This window comes from Balaenoptera ricei, chromosome 2 (genome assembly GCF_028023285.1).
Source record: "Balaenoptera ricei isolate mBalRic1 chromosome 2, mBalRic1.hap2, whole genome shotgun sequence".
NCBI classification, from domain to species: domain Eukaryota; kingdom Metazoa; phylum Chordata; class Mammalia; order Artiodactyla; family Balaenopteridae; genus Balaenoptera; species Balaenoptera ricei.
The window spans coordinates 164945493-164968400 of NC_082640.1; the positions used below are offsets into that span (position 1 = coordinate 164945493).

Sequence of the window (22908 nt, forward strand, 5' to 3'; positions counted from 1 at the left end):
CACTCCAGGGTTTCTGATTCAGAGTCTGGTCTTAGATCCAAGAATTTACATTTCTAATGAGTCCCTAAGTGATGCTGAGGCTGATCCTGCTCCCAGGACCACACTTTGTAAGTGTGTAGGTAAGATGTGAGATACTCTGCTTTCACGCTGTGTGTGTGCGCGCACACAGTGTGCATACGCGCAAGGTGGGCGGGGTGGGGGGAACAAGCCATTTTGAGATGCATTTTCTCGGTGAAAAATTTTTGTCTAAATTTTTTAAAAAGCAAAAACGTGATTATTCCATCAACATATGCTCTCTGTAAAATTCAACAGTATAGAAACTCACAAAGTTAGTTTCTGTTGCCGCTAGACCCCACTTTACGTCCCAGATAGTCCACGTGGTACCAATTTGGTATTATCCTTCCAGACGTTCTTCCCTTTCTCCTTCCCTCCCCCCACTCTCTCGCTCTCTCTCTCTCTCTGTGTATCTATATGTATAAGTATATATATATATGTATGTGTATGTATAACTTTTTGAAAAATAGAACTGGGATTATAATGTAAAAAAAAAAAAGATGTAAGATATTCTGGAAGAATTCTTGGTGATTTAAAAAGTGCTTCCTAATTTTGAGGATTTTGATGTTACTGTGAGCACAGGGCTTAAGGTCTCTTTATTAAGGCCATTGGGTGGTTCCTCACAGCTGTGGCAGAGATTTGGGGGACAAGCAAGGCATTTATGGGAGATGTTCAGTCTGTACTGGGTTTCAGTCAGCACTGCCCTGCCAGCTGTCACCTGAATCCTGCCAGGAGACTGCTCCAGGCCCTGGTGAAACACTGGGGCTCCTACAGAAATGAACTTTTAATTTTCACTTTATAGTCAGACTTAACTACCAAACGAGGCAGTGTGACATTGGGGTCTGTCAATACGAAATGCATGTTCAGAGTGGATTTGAAGGACATGATGACTCAGGATGCCGGTGTGTGACCGGTGATTGTTAGAGCCCTGGCTCTGACTTGCATCTTATTTACTTGCACCAGCTGTCTCATCCTTCCTTGATTCCCCTCTTCGGGTCAGAGTTCCTGTTGTCCTGAGCTGTCATCCATGCTCTCTCTCTCTTTTTTTTCTTTTCTGGGAGTTAGAGATGGAACTGTCTTGAGCTATTTATCAGTCTTATCTCTCTTGGCCCTCTGTTAGTATTTCGGCCTGTGGATCTAATCCACTTTAATTGATTGACCTCGTGCAACCAGACATCAGGGAAACAACAGGAGAAGCACAACTGCAGCTGGGGGGGAAGACGGATACAATTTTGCTGGGTGGGCGCAAAGGTCATAGAGACCTGTGCAGATTTAGGAAAATAGAATTTATTTCCAAGCCATTTAACATGAATTTTCTAGGGACAGTCTGTATGGATTCTGGAGTTGATGCTCTTGAATGGGAGACAGTCATTTCAAATACACAGAGAAGTATCATGTAGGGTGTGTGCAAAAGCCTCTGACTCACCCATCATCTGTCATACTATTTCTTACCCAGTTATCTTCACTATCTTTACTATTATCACCATCTTCACCCCCACCATTAACATTATGTTTATATCATCCTTTGAGCAGCACTTCATAATTTGCCAAGATTTTATTCATTTCTCTTAAGTACCATTCAACACAGGCATTATTATTATTGTTGTCTTTGTATTGTTATTCTCATTTTTCATACAGACAGTTGAGACCTGTTCCAGATCATCTGGGCAACAAGATACAGAGCCTTGACTGGGCTCAGGTCTTCTGCTTCTAGATCTTAAAGGCTCTGGGACCCAGAGCAGACATTTTCTTCTTCCCTCCCTGCCCTTCCTGCCACACACACAGCCACAATTAAGTTCCTCGAGGGAAGGAGACTGGGTCATTGCCATGGGATGACAGTGGAAGTCCAAACCCTCTCCCAGTTGCACAGGTTGGAGCCTTGTCAGTTTGAGTGATTCCGGATAGGTTTATTCTCTATCTTGGACTTCTTGAGGGAGAGACCTGGTCTCAAATCCCTTCATAGCACATGGCTTTGCACGCCAGAAGTGCACACTCACTGCTTATTATCTAACAGTTGTCTTGGGTCTAGAACAAAGAGATTATAATATTGAAAGAATGGACTTATGATCTTCACTGAAAGATAATTAATAGCCACATAAAGAACCCATACATGATCTAATAAATGCAGGGTGTTTTATCCTAGTGAACTTCAATAAAATCCTCCCACAGTCAAAATTATCTGATGAATCAAGTAAATTGTACCTCATCCTTTTGTATTTTACAGATTGCATATATAAAGCATAATGAGACTATATGTTTTGCCCAAGATTTATTGCAAAAAAAAGTCTCAATACAAATGACCAATTCTCTGCTTTATCCCATACTGTTCAAATCCTAGTTAGCCTCCCATGGTATAAAAGCATATTAACACAGTTCTTCCTATCACGACCACACATTATAATTTATATTCATTCATTCACTTATCCATTAATTTAACAAGTATTTGCTGAGCACCTGTTAGGATCCCTACATTTGAAATACACACAAATAGGTTAGGCAGACAGGTTAGGCAAGTTATACAGATGTAAAGTGTATCATATGTAATACATATACCATTTTTTAAAACATCTTTATTGGAGTATAATTGCTTTACAATGGTGTGTTAGTTTCTGCTTTATAACAAAGTGAATCAGCTATACATATACATATGTTCCCATGTCTCTTCCCTCTTGCATCTCCCTCCCTCCCACCCTCCCTATCCCACCCCTCTAGGTGGTCACAAAGCACAGAGCTGATCTCCCTGTGCTATGCGGCTGCTTCCCACTAGCTATCTATTTTACATTTGGTAGTGTATATATGTCCATGCCACTCTCTCACTTTGTCACAGCTTACCCTTCCCCCTCCCCATATCCTCAAGTCCATTCTCTAGTAGGTCTGTGTCTTTATTCCCGTCTTGCCACTAGGTTCTTCATGACCTTTTTTTTTTTTCCTTAGATTCCATATATATGTGTTAGCATACTGTATCTGTTTTTCTCTTTACATATACCATTTTATATAAATAACTCAGTTGCAACATGAATACATATGATGGAAACAACAAGGTGGAAAACCCATGGGTTTTAAAGTCAGACAGACCTGTATTCTAATCTTAAATATATCTTTTAGTACTTGTGGGAATTCTCAATTGTCTTAATCTTGATCTTTTTAACCTATAAAATTTGGAGGGGGGATTGGAACCAAGATGGTGGAGTAGAAGGAAGTGCTTTCACTCCCTCTTGTGAGAACACCAGAATCACAACTAGCTGCTGGACAATCAGTGACAGGAAGACACCGGAACTCATCAAAATGATACCCCACATCCAAAGACAAAGAAGAAGCCACAATGAGACGGTAGGAGGGGCACAATCACAGTAAAATCAAATCCCATAATTGCTGGGTGGGTGACTCACAGTCTGGAGAAAACTTATACCACAGAAGTCCAACCACTGGAGTGGAGGTTCTGAGCCCCACGTCAGGCTTCCCAACCTGGGGGTCCAGCAATGGGAGGAGGAATTCCTAGAGAATCAGACTTTGAAGCCTACTGGGATTTGATTGCAAGACTTTGACAGGACTGGGGGAAACAGAGACTCCACTCTTGGAGGGCACAAACAAAGTAGTGTGTGCACTGGGACCCAGGGGAAGGAGCAGTGACCCCAGGGGAGACTGAACCAGACCTACCTGCTGGTGTTGGAGGGTCTCCTGCAGAGGCGGGGGCTGGCTGTGGCTCACCGTGGGGACGAGGACACTGGCAGCAGAAGCTCTGGGAAGTACTCCTTGGCGTGGGCCCTCCCAGAGTCCGCCATTAGCCACACCAAAGAGCCCATGTAGGCTCCAGTGTGGGGTTGCCTCAGGCCAAACAACCAAAAAGGAGGGAACCCAGCCCCACCCATCAGCAGTCAAGCGGATTAAAGTTTTCCTGAGCTCCGCCCACCAGAGAAACAGCCAGCTCTACCCACCACCAGTCCCTCCCGTCAGGAAACATGCATAAGCCTCTTAGATAGCCTCATCCACCAGAGGGCAGACAGCAGAAGCAAGAAGAACTACAATCCCGCAGCCTGTGGAACAAAAACCACATTCACAGAAAGATAGACAAGACGAAAAGGCAGAGGGCTATGTACCAGATGAAGGAACAAGATAAAACCCCAGAAAAACAACTAAATGAAGTGGAGATAGGCAACCCTCCAGAAAAAGAATTCAGAATAATGATAGTGAAGATGATCCAGAACCTCGGAAAAAGAATGGAGGCAAAGATCAAGAAGATGCCAGAAATGTTTGACAAAGACCTAGAAGAATTAAAGAACAAACAAACAGAGATGAACAATACAATAACTGAAATGAAAACTACACTAGAAGGAATCAATAGCAGAATAACTGAGGCAGAAGAACAGATAAGTGACCTGGAAGACAGAATGGTGGAGTTCACTGCTGCAGAACAGAATAAAGAGAAAAGAATGAAAAGAAATGAAGACAGCCTAAGAGACCTCTGGGAAAACATTAAACGCAACAACATTCGCATTATAGGGATCCCAGAAGGAGAAGAGAGAGAGAAAGGACCAGAGAAAATATTTGAAGAGATTATAGTAGAAAACTTCCCTAACATGGGAAAGGAAATAACCACCCAAGTCCGGGAAGCACACAGAGTCCAATACAGGATAAACCCAAGGAGAAACACGCCGAGACACATAGTAATCAATTGGCAAAAATTAAAGACAAAGAAAAATTATTGAAAGCAGCAAGGGAAAAATGACAAATAACATACAAGGGAACTCCCATAAGGTTAACAGCTGATTTCTCAGCAGAAACTCTACAAGCCAGAAGGGAGTGGCATGATATACTTAAAGTGATGAGAGGGAAGAACCTACAACCAAGATTACTCTACCCGGCAAGGATCTCATTCAGATTCGATGGAGAAATCAAAAGCTTTACAGACAAGCAAAAGCTAAGAGAATTCAGCACCACCTAACCAGCTCTACAACAAATGCTAAAGGAACTTCTCTAAGTGGGAAACACAAGAGAAGAAAAGGACCTACAGAAACAAACCCAAAAAAATTAAGAAAATGGTCATAGGAACACACATATCGACAATTACCTTAACCGTGAATGGATTAAATGCTCCACCCAAAAGACACAGGCTCGCTGAATGGATACAAAAACAAGACCCATATATATGCTGTCTACAAGAGACCCACTTCAGACCTAGGGACACACAGATTGAGAGTGAGGGGATGGTAAAAGATATTCCATGCAAATGGAAATCAAAAGAAAGCTGGAGTAGCTATACTCATATCAGATAAAATAGACTTTAAAATAAAGAATGTTACAAGAGATGAGGAATTGCACTACATAAAGGGATCAATCCATGAAGAAGATATAACAATTATAAATATATATGTACCCAACATAGGAGCACCTCAATACATAAGGCAACTGGTAACAGCTATAAAAGAGGAAATCAACAGTAACACAATAGTGGGGGACTTTAACACCTCACTTACACCAATTGACAGATCATCCAAAATGAAAATAAATAAGGAAACACAGGCTTTAAATGACACAATAGACCAGATAGATTTAATTGATATTTATAGGACATTCCATCCAAAAACAGCAGATTACACGTTCTTCTCAAGTGCGCACAGAATATTCTCCAGGATAGATCACATGTTGGGTCACAAATCAAGCCTCAGTAAATTTAAGAAAATTGAAATCATATCAAGCATCTTTTCTGACCACAATGCTATGAGATTAGAAATGAACTACAGGGAAAAAACCGTAAAAAACACAAACACATGGAGGCTAAACAATACGTTACTAAATAACCAAGAGATCACTGAAGAAATCAAAGAGGAAATCAAAAAATACCTAGAGACAAATGACAATGAAAAGACTAAGATCCAAAACCAATGGGATGCAGCAAAAGCAGTTCTAAGAGGGAAGTTTATAGCTATACAAGCCTACCTCAAGAAACAAGAAAAATCTCAAATAAACAATCTAACCTTACACCTAAAGGAACTAGAGAAAGAAGAACAAACAAAACCCAAAGTTAGCAGAAGGAAAGAAATCATAAAGATCAGAGCAGAAATAAATGAAATAGAAACAAAGAAAACAATAGCAAAGATCAATAAAACTAAAAGCTGGTTCTTTGAGAAGATAAACAAAATAGATAAACCATTATCCAGACTCATCAAGAAAAAGAGGGAGAGGGGCTTCCCTGGTGGCGCAGTGGTTGAGAATCTGCCTGCAAATGCAGGGGACACGGGTTTGAGCCCTGCTCTGGGAGGATCCCACATGCCGCGCAGCGGCTAGGCCCGGGAGCCACAATTACTGAGCCTGCACGTCTGGAGCCTGTGCTCCTCAACGGGAGAGGCTGCGATAATGAGAGGCCCGCGCACCGCGATGAACAGTGGCCCCCACTTGCCGCAACTAGAGAAAGCCCTCGCACAGAAACAAAGACCCAACACAGCCATAAATAAATAAATAAATAAATAAATAAATAAATAAATAAATAAAAAGAATCACATCCTCCCTCAGATAACTTTAAAAAAAAAAAAAAAGAAAAAGAGGGAGAGGACTCAAATCAATAAAATTAGAAATGAAAAAGGAGAAGTTACAACAGACAGCACAGAAATACAAAGCACCCTAAGAGACTACGACAAGCAACTCTGTGCCAATAAAATGGACAACCTGGAAAATATGGACAAATTCTTAGAAAGGTATAACCTTCCAAGACTGAACCAGGAAGAAATAGAAAATATGAACAGACCAATCACAAGTAATGAAATTGAAACTGTGATTAAAAATCTTCCAACAAACAAAAGTCCAGGACCAGATGGCTTCACAGGTGAATTCTATCAAACATTTAGAGAAGAGCTAACATCCATCCTTCTCAAACTCTTCCAAAAAATTGCAAAGAACACTCCCAAACTCATTCTATGAGGCCACCATCACCCTGATACCAAAAGCAGACAAAGATACTACAAAAAAAAGAAAATTACAGACCAATATCACTGATGAATATAGATGCAAAAATCCTCAACAAAATACTAGCAAACAGAATCCAACAACACATTAAAAAGATCATACACCATGATAAGTGGGATTTATCCCAGGGATGCAAGGATTCTTCAATATACACAAATCAATCAATGTGATACACCATATTAACAAATTGAAGAATAAAAACCATATGATCATCTCAATAGATGCAGAAAAAGCTGACAAAATTCAACACCCATTTATGATAAAAACTCTCCAGAAAGTGGGCATAAAGGGAACCTACCTCAACATAATGAAGGCCATATATGACAAACCCACAGCAAACATTCTCAGTGGTGAAAAACTGAAAGCATTTCCTCTAAGATCAGGAACAAGACAAGGTTGTCCACTCTTGCCATTATTATTCAACATAGTTTTGGAAGTCCTAGCCACGGCAATCAGAGAAGAAAAAGAAATAAAAGGAATACAAATTGGAAAAGAAGAAGTAAAACTGTCACTGTTTGCAGATGACATGATACTATACATAGAGAATCCTAAAGATGCCACCAGAAAACTACTAGAGCTAATCAATGAATTTGGTAAAGTTGCAGGATACAAAATCAATGCACAGAAATCTCTTGCATTCCTATACACTAATGATGAAAAATCTGAAAGAGAAATTAAGGAAACACTCCCATTTACCATTGCAACAAAAAGAATAAAATACCTAGGAATAAAGCTACCTAGGGAGACCAAAGACCTGTATGCAGAAAACTATAAGACACTGATGAAAGAAATTAAATATGATACCAACAGATGGAGAGATATACCATGTTCTTGGATTGGAAGAATCAATATTGTGAAAATGACTATACTACCCAAAGCAATCTACAGGTTCAATGCAATTCCTATCAAATCACCAATGGCATTTTTTACGGAACTAGAACAAAAAATCATAAAATGTGTATAGAGACACAAAAGACCCCGAATAGCCAAAGCAGTCTTGATGGAAAAAAACGGAGCTGGAGGAATCAGGCTCCTTGACTTCAGACTATACTATAAAGCTACAGTAATCAAGACAATATGGTACTGGCACAAAAACAGAAACATAGATCAATGGAACAGGATAGAAAGCCCAGAGATAAACCCATTCACCTATGGTCAACTAATCTATGACAAAGGAGGAATAGCCAAAGCAGTCTTGAGGGAAACAAACGGAGCTGGAGGAACCAGACTCCCTGACTTCAGACTATACTATAAAGCTACAGTAATCAAGACAGTATGGTGCTGGCACAAAAACAGAAACATAGATCAATGGAACAAGATAGAAAGCCCAGAGATAAACCCACGCATCTATGGTCAACTAATCTATGACAAAGGAGGCAAGGATACACAATGGAGAAAAGACAGTCTCTTCAATAGTGGTGCTGGAAAAACTGGACAGGTACATGTAAAAGAATAAAATTAGAACACTCCCTAACACCATAGGCAAAAATGAACTCAAAATGGATTAGAGACCTAAATGTAAGACCGGACACTATAAAACTCTTAGAGGAAAACATAGGAAGAACACTCTTTGACATAAATCACAGCAAGATCTTTTTTTATCCACCTCCTAGAGTAATGGAAACAAAAACAAAAATAAACAAATGGGACCTAATGAAACTTCAAAGCTTTTGCACAGCAAAGGAAACCATAAACAAAATGAAAAGACAACCCTCAGAATGGGAGAAAATATTTGCCAATGAATCAACAAAGGACAAAGGATTAATCTCCAAAATATATAAACAGCTCATGCAGCTCAATATTAAAAAAACAAACAAACAATCCAAAATTGGGCAGAAGACCTAAATAGACATTTCTCCAAAGAAGACATACAGATGGCCAAGACGCACATGAAAAGCTGCTCAACATCACTAATTATTAGAGATATGCAAATCAAAACTACAATGAGGTATCACCTCACACCGGTAAGAATGGGCATCATCAGAAAATCTACAAACAACAAATGCTGGAGAGGGTGTGGAGAAAAGGGAACCCTCTTGCACTGTTGGTGGGAATGTAAATTGATACAGCCACTATGGAGAACAGTATGGAGGTTCCTTAAAAAAGTAAAAATAGAATTACCATATGACCCAGCAATCCCACTACTGGGCATATACCCATAGAAAACCATAATTCAGAAAGACACATGCACCCCAATGTTCATTGCAGCACTACTTGCAATAGCCAGCACATGGAAGCAACCTAAATGCCCATCGACAAATGAATGGATAAAGAAGAAGTGGTACATATATACAATGGAATATTACTCAGCCATAAAAAGGAACAAAATAGGGTCATTTGTAGAGATATGGATGGACCTAGAGACTGTCATACAGAGTGAAGTAAGTCAGAAAAAGAAAAACAGATATTGTATATTAATGCATATATGTGGAACCTAGAAAAATGGTACAGATGAACCAGTTTGCAGGGCAGAAAGTGAGACACAGACGTAGAGAACCAACGTATGGACACCAAGGGGGAAAGCGGCGGGGGGGGGGGGGTGGGGGGGGTGGTGTGATGAATTGGGAGATTGGTATTGATATGTATACACTGATGTGTATAAAATGTATGACTAATAAGAACCTGCTGTAAAAAAAAGTAAATAAAATAAAATTCAAAAATTAAAAAAAATTAAAAGAAATGTAGGTAAAATTCAATTTTTATACTAAATTTTTAGGCTATGTCTTAGAATGAAAAGATAGAACAAATCTAATTTTTTATTGTTTTGCCTGGAACTCTGAACACAAGAGTATAATGACGTTTTTGACGTGGAATAAACCTTCCAGGTCAACTATCGTAGCAGTTTGGTCTTTTGGTCTTAGGACCCCTTTAAACTTAAAAAAATGATGAGAAGCCCAAAGAGCTTTTGTTAACGTGAGTTATATCTAGTGATGTTTACCCTGTTAGAAATTAAAACCATGAAACATTTAAAATAGCTGTTTATTAATCCAGTTAGAAATGAGTAATAAGCCCAATTCATGTTCACATAAATAACATAATTTTTGAAAAGCAGTATTTTAAAAATTACTGATAATGGCATTGTTTTACATCTTTGCAAATCTCTTTCATGTCTGGCTTAATAAAATATAGCTGGATTCTCCTAAATGCTTCTACATTCAAAAAAAAATTTTTTAAGGGTAATTGTGGGAATTTGAAAATTATTCTGTTAAAAATACTTGTTGAGCACCTACTCCATCATCCAGATAGTCTGGGTTATGCTGCAGTAACAAACAGCTTCAAATACCAATATTTGGTGGCATAAAGCAACCAAGCTTTGTTTCTCACATGTTCCATGTCGATTGTAGTGTGGTTCGTTGTCATCCTCACTCAATGACCCAGACTGACAAAGAAGTCACTACTAGGAATTTGCTGAGTGCAGTGGTTCAGAGCAAATGGGAGAATTCTGGCAGGTCTCAAACCAGCAATTAAACGGATGGCTCAGTAGTAACACCTGATTTTATTGGTCAACACTGGTCCATTGGCCCTACCCATCACAAGCGGACCCAGAATTTCTCTCTCCTATGAGCCCATAATGGAGGAGAACTACCAAAATGTGGTAAATAGTGCCACTGATTACTTTATTTACTATAAGCCAGACTGTGAAATGAGTATGGCAGACCCGATGGTGTCTGGCCTCAAGAAGGCTCACATTCATGTTGTTCTCCTTGTTTTACCGCCTAGCACTGAACTCACAAATTCTGTGTGAAGCCTGGAAGTTAAGATATTGAGAATTGCTTCCTTTGCATAGCGTCCTGGCACACATTTGAGAGCCCCAGTTCTGTTTCTGTCAGCTGCAGTTTTCTAAAATAGCAGGTGGTGCATTTTGCCTTCCCCTGGGGCGCTCTGGAATGAATGAAGAGATTGCCTTCCGGGAGATCTTTATTCCTGAGGATATTTCTTGCCCCTGAGCATTTCTGCTCCTGAAATCTGACCCTGGTGTTGGTAGCATCTCTTGGGTCACCTCCGTAGCAATCAGTGCTATTTGGCTGATGGAGGATCGGAAAGGTGGAGCTGGCCTAATTTGAGGAACCATGTGGGCTCATAAAGAGTCATTACTGATAAAGAATGACTTACTGGCTATTTAAAAACAGCCATTTGTTTTTCCCTGAATGCACTTGAGGATTCTTTGGTAATGTCTTCTGATTTACCACTTGTCTTTGTTTTTAATATCAAGGAGTAACACAGATTGAAGTGATTGCCTTGGTAGCAACTTTAGTGGTGAAGGGTATGGAGTTATTAAAATTTATAGTCATGCTGTTTTTGCACCTACACTTTTGCTTATCTTGGAGAGGCTTATAAAAGGCACCAAGGAACGTGGAGAGAGAGCAACTACCAAATTGTGACAGGAAATCAACTGTGCAAATGTTGTTTTTTTTAGTGTTCTATTTGCTAAAATTTACATTTATTTTTACAATATTTCTTCATGACAGTGTTGCCAAGCCAACAAGTCCTTGGCTCATGCCACTCGTGTCAACTACACTAATGGGGGGGAAGAAAGAGAAGAGGTGACTTACATTTACTGAGGTCCCAAAATATGCACAGCTTTGTGCCAAGTGCTTCACACCTATGTGTTCTCCTAAAATGCTCACTGCAATTTGCCTTTCTCCCTCCACGTGATCCTTTATAAAAGAAACACCAGAAGTTAAACAACCTGCCCCAGGTCATGCAGCTTTAAGAATCAGAGGTATTATTTGAACCAAGATATGCTAAAACCCATGTTTATCATATCGAACCAATGAACTTCTCCAGCAATCACAGTGTTTTAAATAGTCAAATGATTGAATGGTTCTTTCTCTTGATCTCATGTATACCTTATATTGGTATAATATTTTATTATTTATAAAGTAAAGTACTGTCATATTAATTATAACATTTCAGCCTTATAACAGCCCTCCAAAGTATGTAAAGCTGGTATCCTATCCCCATAATATATTATCAAGAAATGGGTTCAGAAAAGTTAAGTCACTTGCCCCAGGTTAGTCAGGGCTGACTCCAAAGCCAGTGCTTTTTATCCTTCACATCATCTCTTCTCTGGACACATGAGCCAGCAGACTTTATTTTCCTGGCAGCTGAGCATGATGGATTCAAGCCTGGGCAACTGTTTGGGTATTTGTCACAAAGCTTATAATGAACCGAGACAAAGCAGTTAGCCACAGATTATAATGCCACTGTGGTCCCATGACAAATGACAAGGAGGTTGCAGTAATGAAATCTCATTAGAGATTCCATTACTGCGAGTGAAGAGACCACATCTGAGGTCCAGCACAGGCACATTTACCACTGCAGGAAGCACAACGAAACATCTGGGTAAGGGTCTCCACTGACATTGGCAACGTGCTAGCAGGATTAAGAAGACCTCCCCAAAACAGTGATTGCGATAGCAAATGTGTGGCGCCTAAGATAAGGACCAAATATTTATTCTGGCAGAGATTAAATCTTCTCTTTTCCTGAATCTATTATGGATCTTGCAGAAAATCTGCCCAAGAATATATCTCACTGAGCCTACTCCATGAGCCAGAACTGTACTTTGCCACTGCTGTTGCTGAAAAGCTGCAGAAGGCTGGTTTAAAGGTCTCCTCTCTCCCCCTAAAACTGTCCTCCATCCATGATTAATTAGTGACTGAGGTGAATTGAGTCACCAGCAGTCCTTTACATGCATCCAGGATTTATACAGTGGTTTCTCATTGAAGAACAGTGATGCAATAAACAGTCCACATTTGTGGGGTGGGCAGAGGAGTAATGGTGTCTGCAGTCATGGTTTTTTCACTCCTCCAGTCCTTCAATTCTGCTAAAAAGATTATGACTCAGGTTATTATAGCCTTGCTTATTTGGGCACGAGCGTGATTAGGTACCAACACACACACACACACACACACACACACACACACACACACATCCTTAGAAGTGCATGCCAACTCTTTAAGAGAAAGCAGAAAAGTCATATTGTCATTTCTGCATTCCCAGAGAATTAAGGAGAAAGAATAAAATGAATCATAATATTATTAATTATGGGCATGAAAGATGCAAAAGAACCGATCATGAGGTTCACTTATCCATGCATCATGTTTTAATAGTAGGTATTTTGTTTAGTGCTGGAGGTGCAGAGATAGGAAAACAAAACAAAACAAAGCTGAGAACACAGTGTCTCAATAAACAGGGATTTAAGAAATCCTGTTTCTTAGAAACTTAAGAAAATGAGTATGTTTAGTCACCATTTGGGGAGGCGCCTGAATTGCTTCTCCCAGAGAACAGAACATGGGAATTGCAGACATCATTTTACACTGTGTGCTGTGCTATCAGGGCACAAAGGAAGCAATAATGTCCACCCTGTATCTCAGCATCCCTGCATGCTGAAATCAGCTTCTTTTGATCAGCCCAGATTCCTACTTTTTTTTTTTTTTTATTTTTTATTTTATTTTTGGCTGTGTTGGGTCTTCGTTTCTGTGCAAGGGCTTTCTCTAGTTGCAGCAAGCAGGGGCCACTCTTCATCGCGGTGCGCGGGCCTCTCACTATCGCGGCCTCTCTTGTTGCGGAGCACAGGCTCCAGACGCGCAGGCTCAGTAGTTGTGGCTCACGGGCCCAGTTGCTCCGCGGCATGTGGGATCTTCCCAGACCAGGGCTCGAACCCGTGTCCCCTGCATTGGCAGGCGGATTCTCAACCACTGCGCCACCAGGGAAGCCCCCCAGATTCCTACTTTTTACGATTAAGGCTCCTAGCTACTTATTCATTCTTTTATTGGGCACAAGATGTGTTCACATAGCTAAAGGAAAATTGGCTAGTTAAGGAAAGCCTGTCTTTTGGAAAAATAAGTGAAGTCTAGCAAACTATATGGAAACCAGTACCTAAAATCTCACCAGAAGTCTCAATTTATTGACTTTAAGCATAGTGAGTGCTTAATAAATAGTGTATTTATATATTGAATGAATGAATGAATGAACCAAAATGACTAAACCTGAGATTCAGTGGAATCTTTCCTATGTCTTGGTTGGTGTGGATTCTGGGTTTCTTTTCCCATATCCTTCTCCTTCCTTTCCTCCTCCTCTTCCTCCTTCTCCTTCTTCTTGAATAGAAGGAAATAGAAGATAACAGAGACTATGTGGACAAATATTGTGACTCAGTCTTGTAGAACATCAGAATCACAACTAAATCTTATTGTTTTTGAAAGTCCAACCAACTGTTTGCCAATAAGCCAGACTATTAGAGAAATGGAGAAAGATGTTTCTTTTCTCTCCTTGCCCATTTCCTCCTGACACCCTGCATGCTGATACCTTTCAGAGAGTTTGAGAGAGACTGATTATATCTGATCCGTGAGGTTACTTTCATTTTATGTCTTCTTCTGAATACTAATTCCAACTCTTAGTCATAGGTTATTAAAGGAGAAGAGTAAGAGTTTTAATAACATTGTTATTTATATTTCAGTGTTTCTGGGCACTTCCCAGGAGGTGGTTGATGTCACCACCACCACCATCACCATAATCATCACCTTCATTGCCCTAATGTTACTCTTCTGGAATTCATTGTGTTTTCCCTCCCAGAAGTCTATGTAGGGCCACAGAGATTCTCTTCTGCTGTGTAACATAAAGCGATAGCACTGAATATTACCTCCTTCTTTGGCTTAACCTTAGGAATAGGGCTACAAGTGTGGGAAGGGTGCCAGCATCTGACTTGGAAAACCCCAGTTCAGTTTCACCGGGCCCCACTGAGGAGACATTTCCTATGCGCTTTATACCTACAGAAAGTATCACCAAGAGTAAGTCTATAGTGCTAGCTCCTATGGTATTGGCTCCTAACCATTCTGTACACCTCCTCTTGGCCTTGATTGCCCCCCAGAGTGCAAGCAGGCTTGCATTTCCTCTTTAGTCCTAAATCTGAATTGTGAAGTAACCTACAATTCAGTGTCTGATTAGCCTCTTCTAGAAAACATGCCTAATTCATCTCACAGAACCTTGCAGTGTCATTACTCACTTGTTAGGTAGTTCTGTGGTTCCCGCTTTGATATCTGTTGAGGGCAATCAAATGATGTAACCTGTGCAGTGCAGCCTCTGAGAGCAATTTGGGTGGTTTTGTACCATTGGCTTTTATGTTCAGGATGAAAGCCCATGGAGAAATGTAGGATACTATTATTAACTTCAAGCCGACAGCTCTCTCTGGGTACCTACAGATTCATTGTTAGTTGAAGGATCAATTTTAAAGGGAGAAAACCTTGTGGTTAGGGATAACTTGCCTTTTGTGTTTCTTTATTATAGGAACAGGGGAAAATTGGAGTTGTCTTCAATATTGGCACAGTTGACATTTCCATCAAAGAGGAGAGGACCCCGGTAAATGATGGCAAATACCACGTGGTGCGCTTTACCAGGAACGGCGGCAATGCCACGCTTCAGGTGGACAACTGGCCAGTGAATGAGCATTATCCCACAGGTACATGTTTTACTCTCAATGACCAGACTCTCTTTTGTTCTCCCATTCTTACTTCTAACTGGTGATTTTCTCATGACTGTCACCCAATCATTAAAACACTGAATATTAAGCACACACTCATATTTTTTGGATGAAAAAATAAGTTATTTCTTTCGGACTTGGTCCAGTATAGGGAGCTTCTGGAGACTTACTAACTATGCACTGAACACTTCTTTTGTCCATCTGATTAATACTGCTGACTGGCTCATACCAAATACAATGATTATGGATTTTCCGGGGCACTGCAAATGATGAGCAATGGAGGGAAGGGTACACCATCTCTAAAATAAACTATTGTCAGTAATCATGGAATAATCAATATGAGATCTGGGCTTTGTGGTGCCATTTAGTCAGGTGTGATTGAACATACAGATGGCCAGAGATGTCAGAAAGACTGTGAAAGGAAGTTTACTAAACTTGAGATGATGAACATCAAGTCAGGGTAACAATGAGAGAAAAACTAAGGGTGGAATTCCATTCATTTCGTTGACTTTGCCAGTTTTTGCTCTCTCACTTACACTAGCCTGCCTTGATTTTCAGAGGTTGGTCCTAATAAGCATTTTAATAGCAGGCATGCTGGTGTGGGAGGGAGAGGGGTTAATCATCTGTTTAAATTTTATAGTCAAGGAGCATTCGCCAGCAAACTCCCAGAGCCAGATGGCCAAATCAAGGACAATGGGGGGAAAGGTTGCCTTCTTTAAAAAGATCATTCAAATAATCCCTTAGCTTTCCCTCTCATCTCTCACTTCTACCAGGAAAGAGCCCTGAACCCTGATCATAAAAGTGCCAGGAATGGAAGGGAAAATACTTTGGCTAAAGGCCTTTGCTCCATCATTACATTATCACCTGGTAGATGCAAGAGAATAGCTCAGAATATTGAACTTGTCACTAATGTGGGCATTTATGCTATGTCTAACTCTCTATCTCCTACACTCCAAACTGCCCATCATTTCCTCACTGTTATCTTCTTACTTCCTTTATAGTGAGGTGAGCACAGAGGTAAGGAAGCTGGAAGCACATTTCCAGAAATGTAAGAGCCCTTTAGCTAATAATCATCACACTTGAGAGAAATATGTAAATTTGCCTATTTGTGGCCCAAGAATGTTGAATGACTTGAAGGCTGTGATTATTTTTTCATGCCTAAGTTAGCATTACTTTTCTTTACATGCCAATTAGAAGTAACTGTGCTACTGGGTTTTCCCTCTATTAGCCAGAGTCTTCCTATGTCTGCTTTAAAAATTATGGGAGCATTCACAAAGAGCATACAAGACCCCCAAAATACTGAAGCAAAAAGCCCCACCCACTCATTTATCTACCATCTCAGTCTCTGTACCATATCCAGCTCAGTCTCTGCTGGGAGTCTTTTGACATACTCTTAGCATGTCTTAGATTAAGGCCCAAAAATGACCGTATGCATTTATCTTTGAGCCTTTGAAGAAAGCCAGAGGTGTTAGCAGCTACAGTGAATTCTCATCATCATCCAAAGGCACTAGACACTAATAGACCTGATTTTTAAATGCTTCTTAAACTCTGGGGGATGAGGGATGGGAGGAATCGAAATAGCCTGAAATCTTAAAAACTGTTAATTTGTTCATAAGAAAAATCAATCCCTCTCTATGCATATTATCATTGGCCCTGATACTGTTGCTGTAGGATCTGTTGTGTTTCTATTAGGAATTTCAAAGATTCTAAATTGATGCTAAACACTTGCCCTGAGCCAATATAGAATTCCGAGTTTGCTGCCAGCAATGAGAAGGCTCTTTAATGGTCATTTTTAAAACCACATATATGTAAGAAAACCAGTGACCCTTGCTGTGTGCCTATCTCTTTGTATGTTTAGTTCCAAATTACGGGTTGCTTCCTATGTTTTCAAAACAGAACAAACCTTTCTTTAATGGCATTGCTTCCCACTGAAAACCATTATTACTAGTAACTGTTGGTAACTGTCATTTGGTAATAATATGTGTTATTATTACACGACATGATACAGTAAAGCAGTTATAAGTATGGGCTTTGGAGTCAACTGGCTAGAGTTGGGATCTTGGTGCCATTAGCTATAATTCTGAGGCCCACTAGATTAAGACCTTGAAAGCCCTAAGCACTAAAATATTTGGTGCATGTCCCCACAAATAATTCAAAATATAACAACTATAAACTAAGTGTAAGAATTTCTAACAGTTCTGACTTTTCTTCTCTGATGATCACTATAATGCTTTCAAAATATAGCAGATTCTTTCTCCCCACATTCTCATTTGTTACTGTCTCTGCTTCTTGGTTCTCTAGGTAAGTGCTTATTCCTCCTATTTGGTGATCCAGTTCCAAACCTTAGGCAAGATATTGAACCTCCCAAGTCTCTGTTTCTGAGTCTATACAATGGGATGATGATAATACTTACTTTCTAGGGCTAATGTGAATATGCATGTAAAATACCCAACATAATGCTGGGTCAGTTAAGTCAATACTCAATGAATGTTAGCTACGAGGATTACCAAACATTTGAGTAGCATTTTTTGCTATTATATATTCACTCATATAGACTACTTCATTTTGACTATTAAATAGCCTGGAAATAAGGTAGGGTAGGTATTTTTATTCTCCATTTCAAATTTAAAATGAGACCCAGGGAGATATTGTGTTTTTGCTATGAGAGAATAGTCGTGAGAGAATAGTAAATGAGGGACAGAACTAGGACCAGATTCTCCTGTTCCCAGCTGAGCACGATTTCCAATATTGCTCCCATAGCAAATTGGGGGATATTTTGAAAAATGAATAGGTAGAAATGAGCATCTTTCTTGTGTCATCTTAGATTTATTCCTTTTCTTAAAGTGTCATGTTACATAGATCAGTACCAGTAACCACACAAAGGTGGTTACTGTGAGATGGGGAGTCGAAAATCCTCTTTTAAAAAAGAAAAGTTTTCTTAGCTGTGCTAAAAGACTCATTTGTAACGAGACGAAGCTGCCCTCCTAACAACAATGGCAATGTGCTTCCATGAAGCGACTCCAAGAATACTGAGTATGTAAAGGAGCTGTCACCTTACTCCATTGCCTAGATTGGAAAATGGCTTTGGGAAGTCCAGCATTCTAGTTGGACTAGGACTTCCTAGGAGTGGCTCACTTTTTCAGCTTTGGATATCTTATTTTCTCTCCCACCTGCTTCCCTGTGCTACTGAAAGGAGCCATTTTGCTAAATTTAAAGCTCCATTAGAGCAATCTGGCAATGTTTATTTATTTTAAACCATAAGATCAAAATAACCCCTGTATCTAGGTATCAAAGAATCAAGCCACCTGGTCATGCAATCTTGACACAGTTTCTGCAAAAATGATGTATCCATTCTTTTTCCAAGCCATTCTGTTTTATCAATAGTGATAAGTCTATAACCCAGCAAGAGGAGTTCAGCTGTGCTACTTGTCTATAGCTAATGGTTTAAACAGTAGAGAAATGTAACTCCTACAGAATGTTCACTTACGTCACCTCATTCGGAAGGCATGCTCTCAGGAAACCATGTCTGCTCTCCAGGTCCCTGTGCACCAGGGTGAGTGGGTCAGCTCCAGAACCTTCTCATACTCATTTATAGGATTTTATGTGGCTCTGCTGAAACATCCCACTGTGAAGTATTCAGAAACCAGCTGGGCCCATGGCATGTAGCATTGGCTTTTTGTGAATCAGGAAGGATCCAAAATGAAAATAGTTCTATAGCCATCAGAATCTTATATCACTTAATTCTGGGAGATACAACTCAAAAGCAGCGTCTTTCTTTGAACCTGAAAATAGAAAGGCTAAGGAACAGGAGAGGGAAATAAATGAAGAATCAGCCCGGAGTTATCCTCCGGGCACTGACAAATGTTCCTTAGAAAGCCTCTAATTGCTGTCTTGACACAATGCAGTGGAGGGGACAAGAGAGGGGAGGTGAACGGTGAGTTGAGCAGGAGGAATTAATTTTAGCCCCAGCTCTAGGTCCCCTGGGAGGCTGAGCTGCCTGGGACGGTTAAAGATCCTCTCTCTCTGCTGTGAATAAGTGGGTGGTTATGTCATCAGGGCTTTCAGAACACTGAACATGGTACAGGAAGGGGCTTTTTAGGTCAGAGCCAGGCTTCCTGGAAAATGAAGACTGATAAGCAGCTTCAATGTGTAAGACTTTCCATCTTCCCGTAGCAGGTGGTGCTGAGGAGAGCAGAGTCTCAATGTTTTTTTTTCCCTTTTCCTTGATATCGCACACTAAGTTCATGGAGGTGCTCTTGATTGGAATTCCCTTTCCTCAGTCAATAAAATGTCCACCGATGACCTATGCTTCAATCCTGCTTGACCACCCGACTCAGATCATGGGAAAGATGTAGATGTGGCTCCCCTTCAAGGACACTGGATGGGAAAACTCTTTCTTTATATTTGAATGTTTCAAATTCCAAAGAACTTTTTCTTTATAGGGATTGAAAGTAAAAACATTGCTATAGTGCTTACTGATGCTGTAAGTGCCTTCATACACATTACTGCATATGTGCCTCACTCCCTCCTGTGAGGGTACTTGGTTTGGTATTATTACCTCCATACTCATATTAAGGTTACATTGTTGAGGCTCTGAGAGTCAAAATAACTTACCCGATGATATCACACAGTTGAGGGGCAGACTCAGGATTCCTATCCTGATACTCAGATCGCACTCCCTCAAATTTCTTTCTCATTTTCCTATCTCCTATCAATTTTATTGCTACTGACACTAGGTTATTAGTTTTGTTGTTTTTTCCATTAAAGTATTCTCAAATAGAAGTCCTTGCCTGGACTCGTTTAGTTAGTAGCGTTCCTCAGCCTTGGTGCTATTGAGATTTGGGGCTGGATAATTCTTTGCTGTGGTGGGGGGGGCTGCCCTGTGCGTTGTAGGATGTTTATCAGGATCCGTAATTTCCACCCCCTTGATGCCAGTGGCGTCTCCACAAACGCCAAATGTCTGCTGGGGGACAAAATTGCCCCCATTTGAGAATTACCCAGTTAAAGAAAGTCTCCAACATATTTTATTTCAAATGCTTATTATCCTTTCATTGTTTAGACAGTATGCATGGGGGTAAGAGAGATTTTTTTTGTTCACATCTCATCCTAGATTATTGAGACTTTGAAGGGTTAAAAACAAGTCTGTGTACTTGACATAATCCTGAAATTTCTCAGGCCTTGAGTTTTCATTAATTCCTAGCCAGGAGGTTTTCTTTCCTTTTCTTTCGTCTTTGCCTTCAAAGATTTGAGGCCTTGCCAGATTTGAAGCACACATTAAAATAAGCCCCATCTACCTGCTCATTCATCCATTCAGGACTAGTGTTACTTTCAATTCAGCTGCAGAAAAAACATAGATAGTGAAGTCCTGCAAAGGGAATAAGAAGCATAAATAAAACCAAAAGGGAAAGCCATATTTGAGCATGGTTTTAAGACTGTAGCGATATAGCATCAACTAGAGAGAGGCTTACTTAATGAATGTGTTTGAACATTGCTAAATACACTTTAAAACCATCTTACAATAAGTTCTTCAAACATTTGGTCACAAAATGTATCAATTAAACAATCAAACCAGTGCATGCTAAATACTTGCATTGCTAAATAGTCATTTTTTTCCAATTTGTCAGGAACGAATTAGGACTCACAGGTAGGTGAGTTTCCATTTCCAAGGGACTTTCAACTTGCTAGGGTTGGTGATGTGTGTGTGTGTGTGTGTGTGTGTGTGTGTGTGTGTGTGTGTGTGTGTAAAGCAGCATCCTTTAACCTGGCTGCAAATGAGATTCTCTTGGGAATTTTTTAAAAATCTGTGGCTGCTTAGGCCCCAGTCCCAGGTAATCAAATTTAATTGGTCTGGGGTGTGGCCCATGTATCAGCAGTTTCAGTATCACCTGGGAGGTTGTTAAAAATGCAGAACCTTGGGCCCCACCCCAAACCTACTGAATTAGAACCTGAATTTAACAAGGTCCCCAGGTGACTCACATGCACAGTAAAATTTGAGAAGCACTGGTCCAGACATCAGTGTTTTTAGGGAGCTCCCAAGGTGATTCTATATGCAGCTAGGTTTGAGAATCACTGATATTTAGAAAGCTAAAAATGTCTCTTTTTCTTCATTCAGACTGCGTGCTGGTGCTGTTCAATATGGTAGCCACAACCACACGTAACCACACTTGCAATGTGACTGGTATGACTGAGGCCCTGAAGGTTTACTTTTATTGTGCAATTATTATGTCCTAGGCACTGAGGGATTTAAATACATGTTTCATTCAATCCTCAGGCTGACACTATGAGGCTAGTGGCTGGTGGCTGGTATTGGACGGTGCAGGACTAGGATATACTGTCTCTTATTTCCTTCTATCTGTTTTACATAATGTAAATCTTCATTTATACCATTAATAAAATAATGGGCATTTACCTTCATACACCTTCTGAACTCATCTAATGTGTTTTGTCTTTACACAGTCACTGGGGTAATAACTCCACTCAATTCATGGGGTTGTTGTCCCAGAGATGTAGGAAACGGAGACGCCATCATCTCTCGGCCAAACTCATCCAGATGGTGATGGCTGCTCTTGGTTGAGCATTTACTACATACTCTGTACTTTATGTTCAATATCTTATTTAGCCTTAATATAACGCTAGAGGTCAATGTTAGTACTATCCCCATTTTACAGACTAAGAACAGTTCCAAGAGCTCAGGTACTTACCTGGCTCACACCGTAAGTGGAGACGCTGGTACTCCAACCCAAGACCACCTGACTTGAGAGTTCTAGTTTTTCATCACACTCTGCTCCTTCCAGGGATTCACTTTGATACCCTAGAACACTTGCAAGCCCCAGGAATTCTGGTCTTATCCCAAGTCTTGACAATTTAGAATTTTTCTCTCAAGTTAAATTTTAAGTTTCTGCCAAGTTAGAAGTCAGCACTAACCTGGGCATTTATGACATTTGCCTTCCTCTACACCATCGCTCAGGCCTTGGGGACTTGGAGCCTCTTTCCTTTCATGATCCCATTTTACCTTCTAGCAACATATCTAAGTGGACAGGAAGAGATTTATTAAATGAAAGTCTATTTTACTGTTTCATGGTCTTACTTGGAGAATGAGAGAATGGTGAGAGAGTGCTTAGTATTTTTTTCTTTAATTTTTGTTTTATCAGACAAGCCTCCTTCCTCTTCTGTGAATCCCCAGCTACAAGATAAATAGCCTTGTATCTTACAAGTTAAATACAATTACTGCTATCAAACCTAGAGCCTTTCTCTCCCTGTAAATGTCTCTTAGAAGCTGATAAGAGTTTCAAGGCAAACTGTGGGCTTCTGCCTAATGCTAAAATTAAACATAACCGCCCAGAAGACAAAAAGACAAGGATGTGTACATAGATGTATGTAAATTATATATTTACATATATTCACATATGCTTGCA

General features: G+C 40.1%; 1 protein-coding gene across 7 annotated transcripts in view; it reads left to right on the forward strand.

Moving 5' to 3' along the window:
- NRXN3 (neurexin 3) overlaps positions 1-22908 on the forward strand; it is a 1690724-nt gene that overhangs the window by 1485595 nt on the left and 182221 nt on the right. For all 7 annotated transcript variants that reach the window (XM_059914768.1, XM_059914763.1, XM_059914764.1 and 4 more), the window contains one exon: positions 15301-15472. In XM_059914768.1, coding sequence (XP_059770751.1) covers positions 15301-15472 — 172 coding nt within the window. The remainder of the gene's footprint in view (positions 1-15300; positions 15473-22908) is intronic.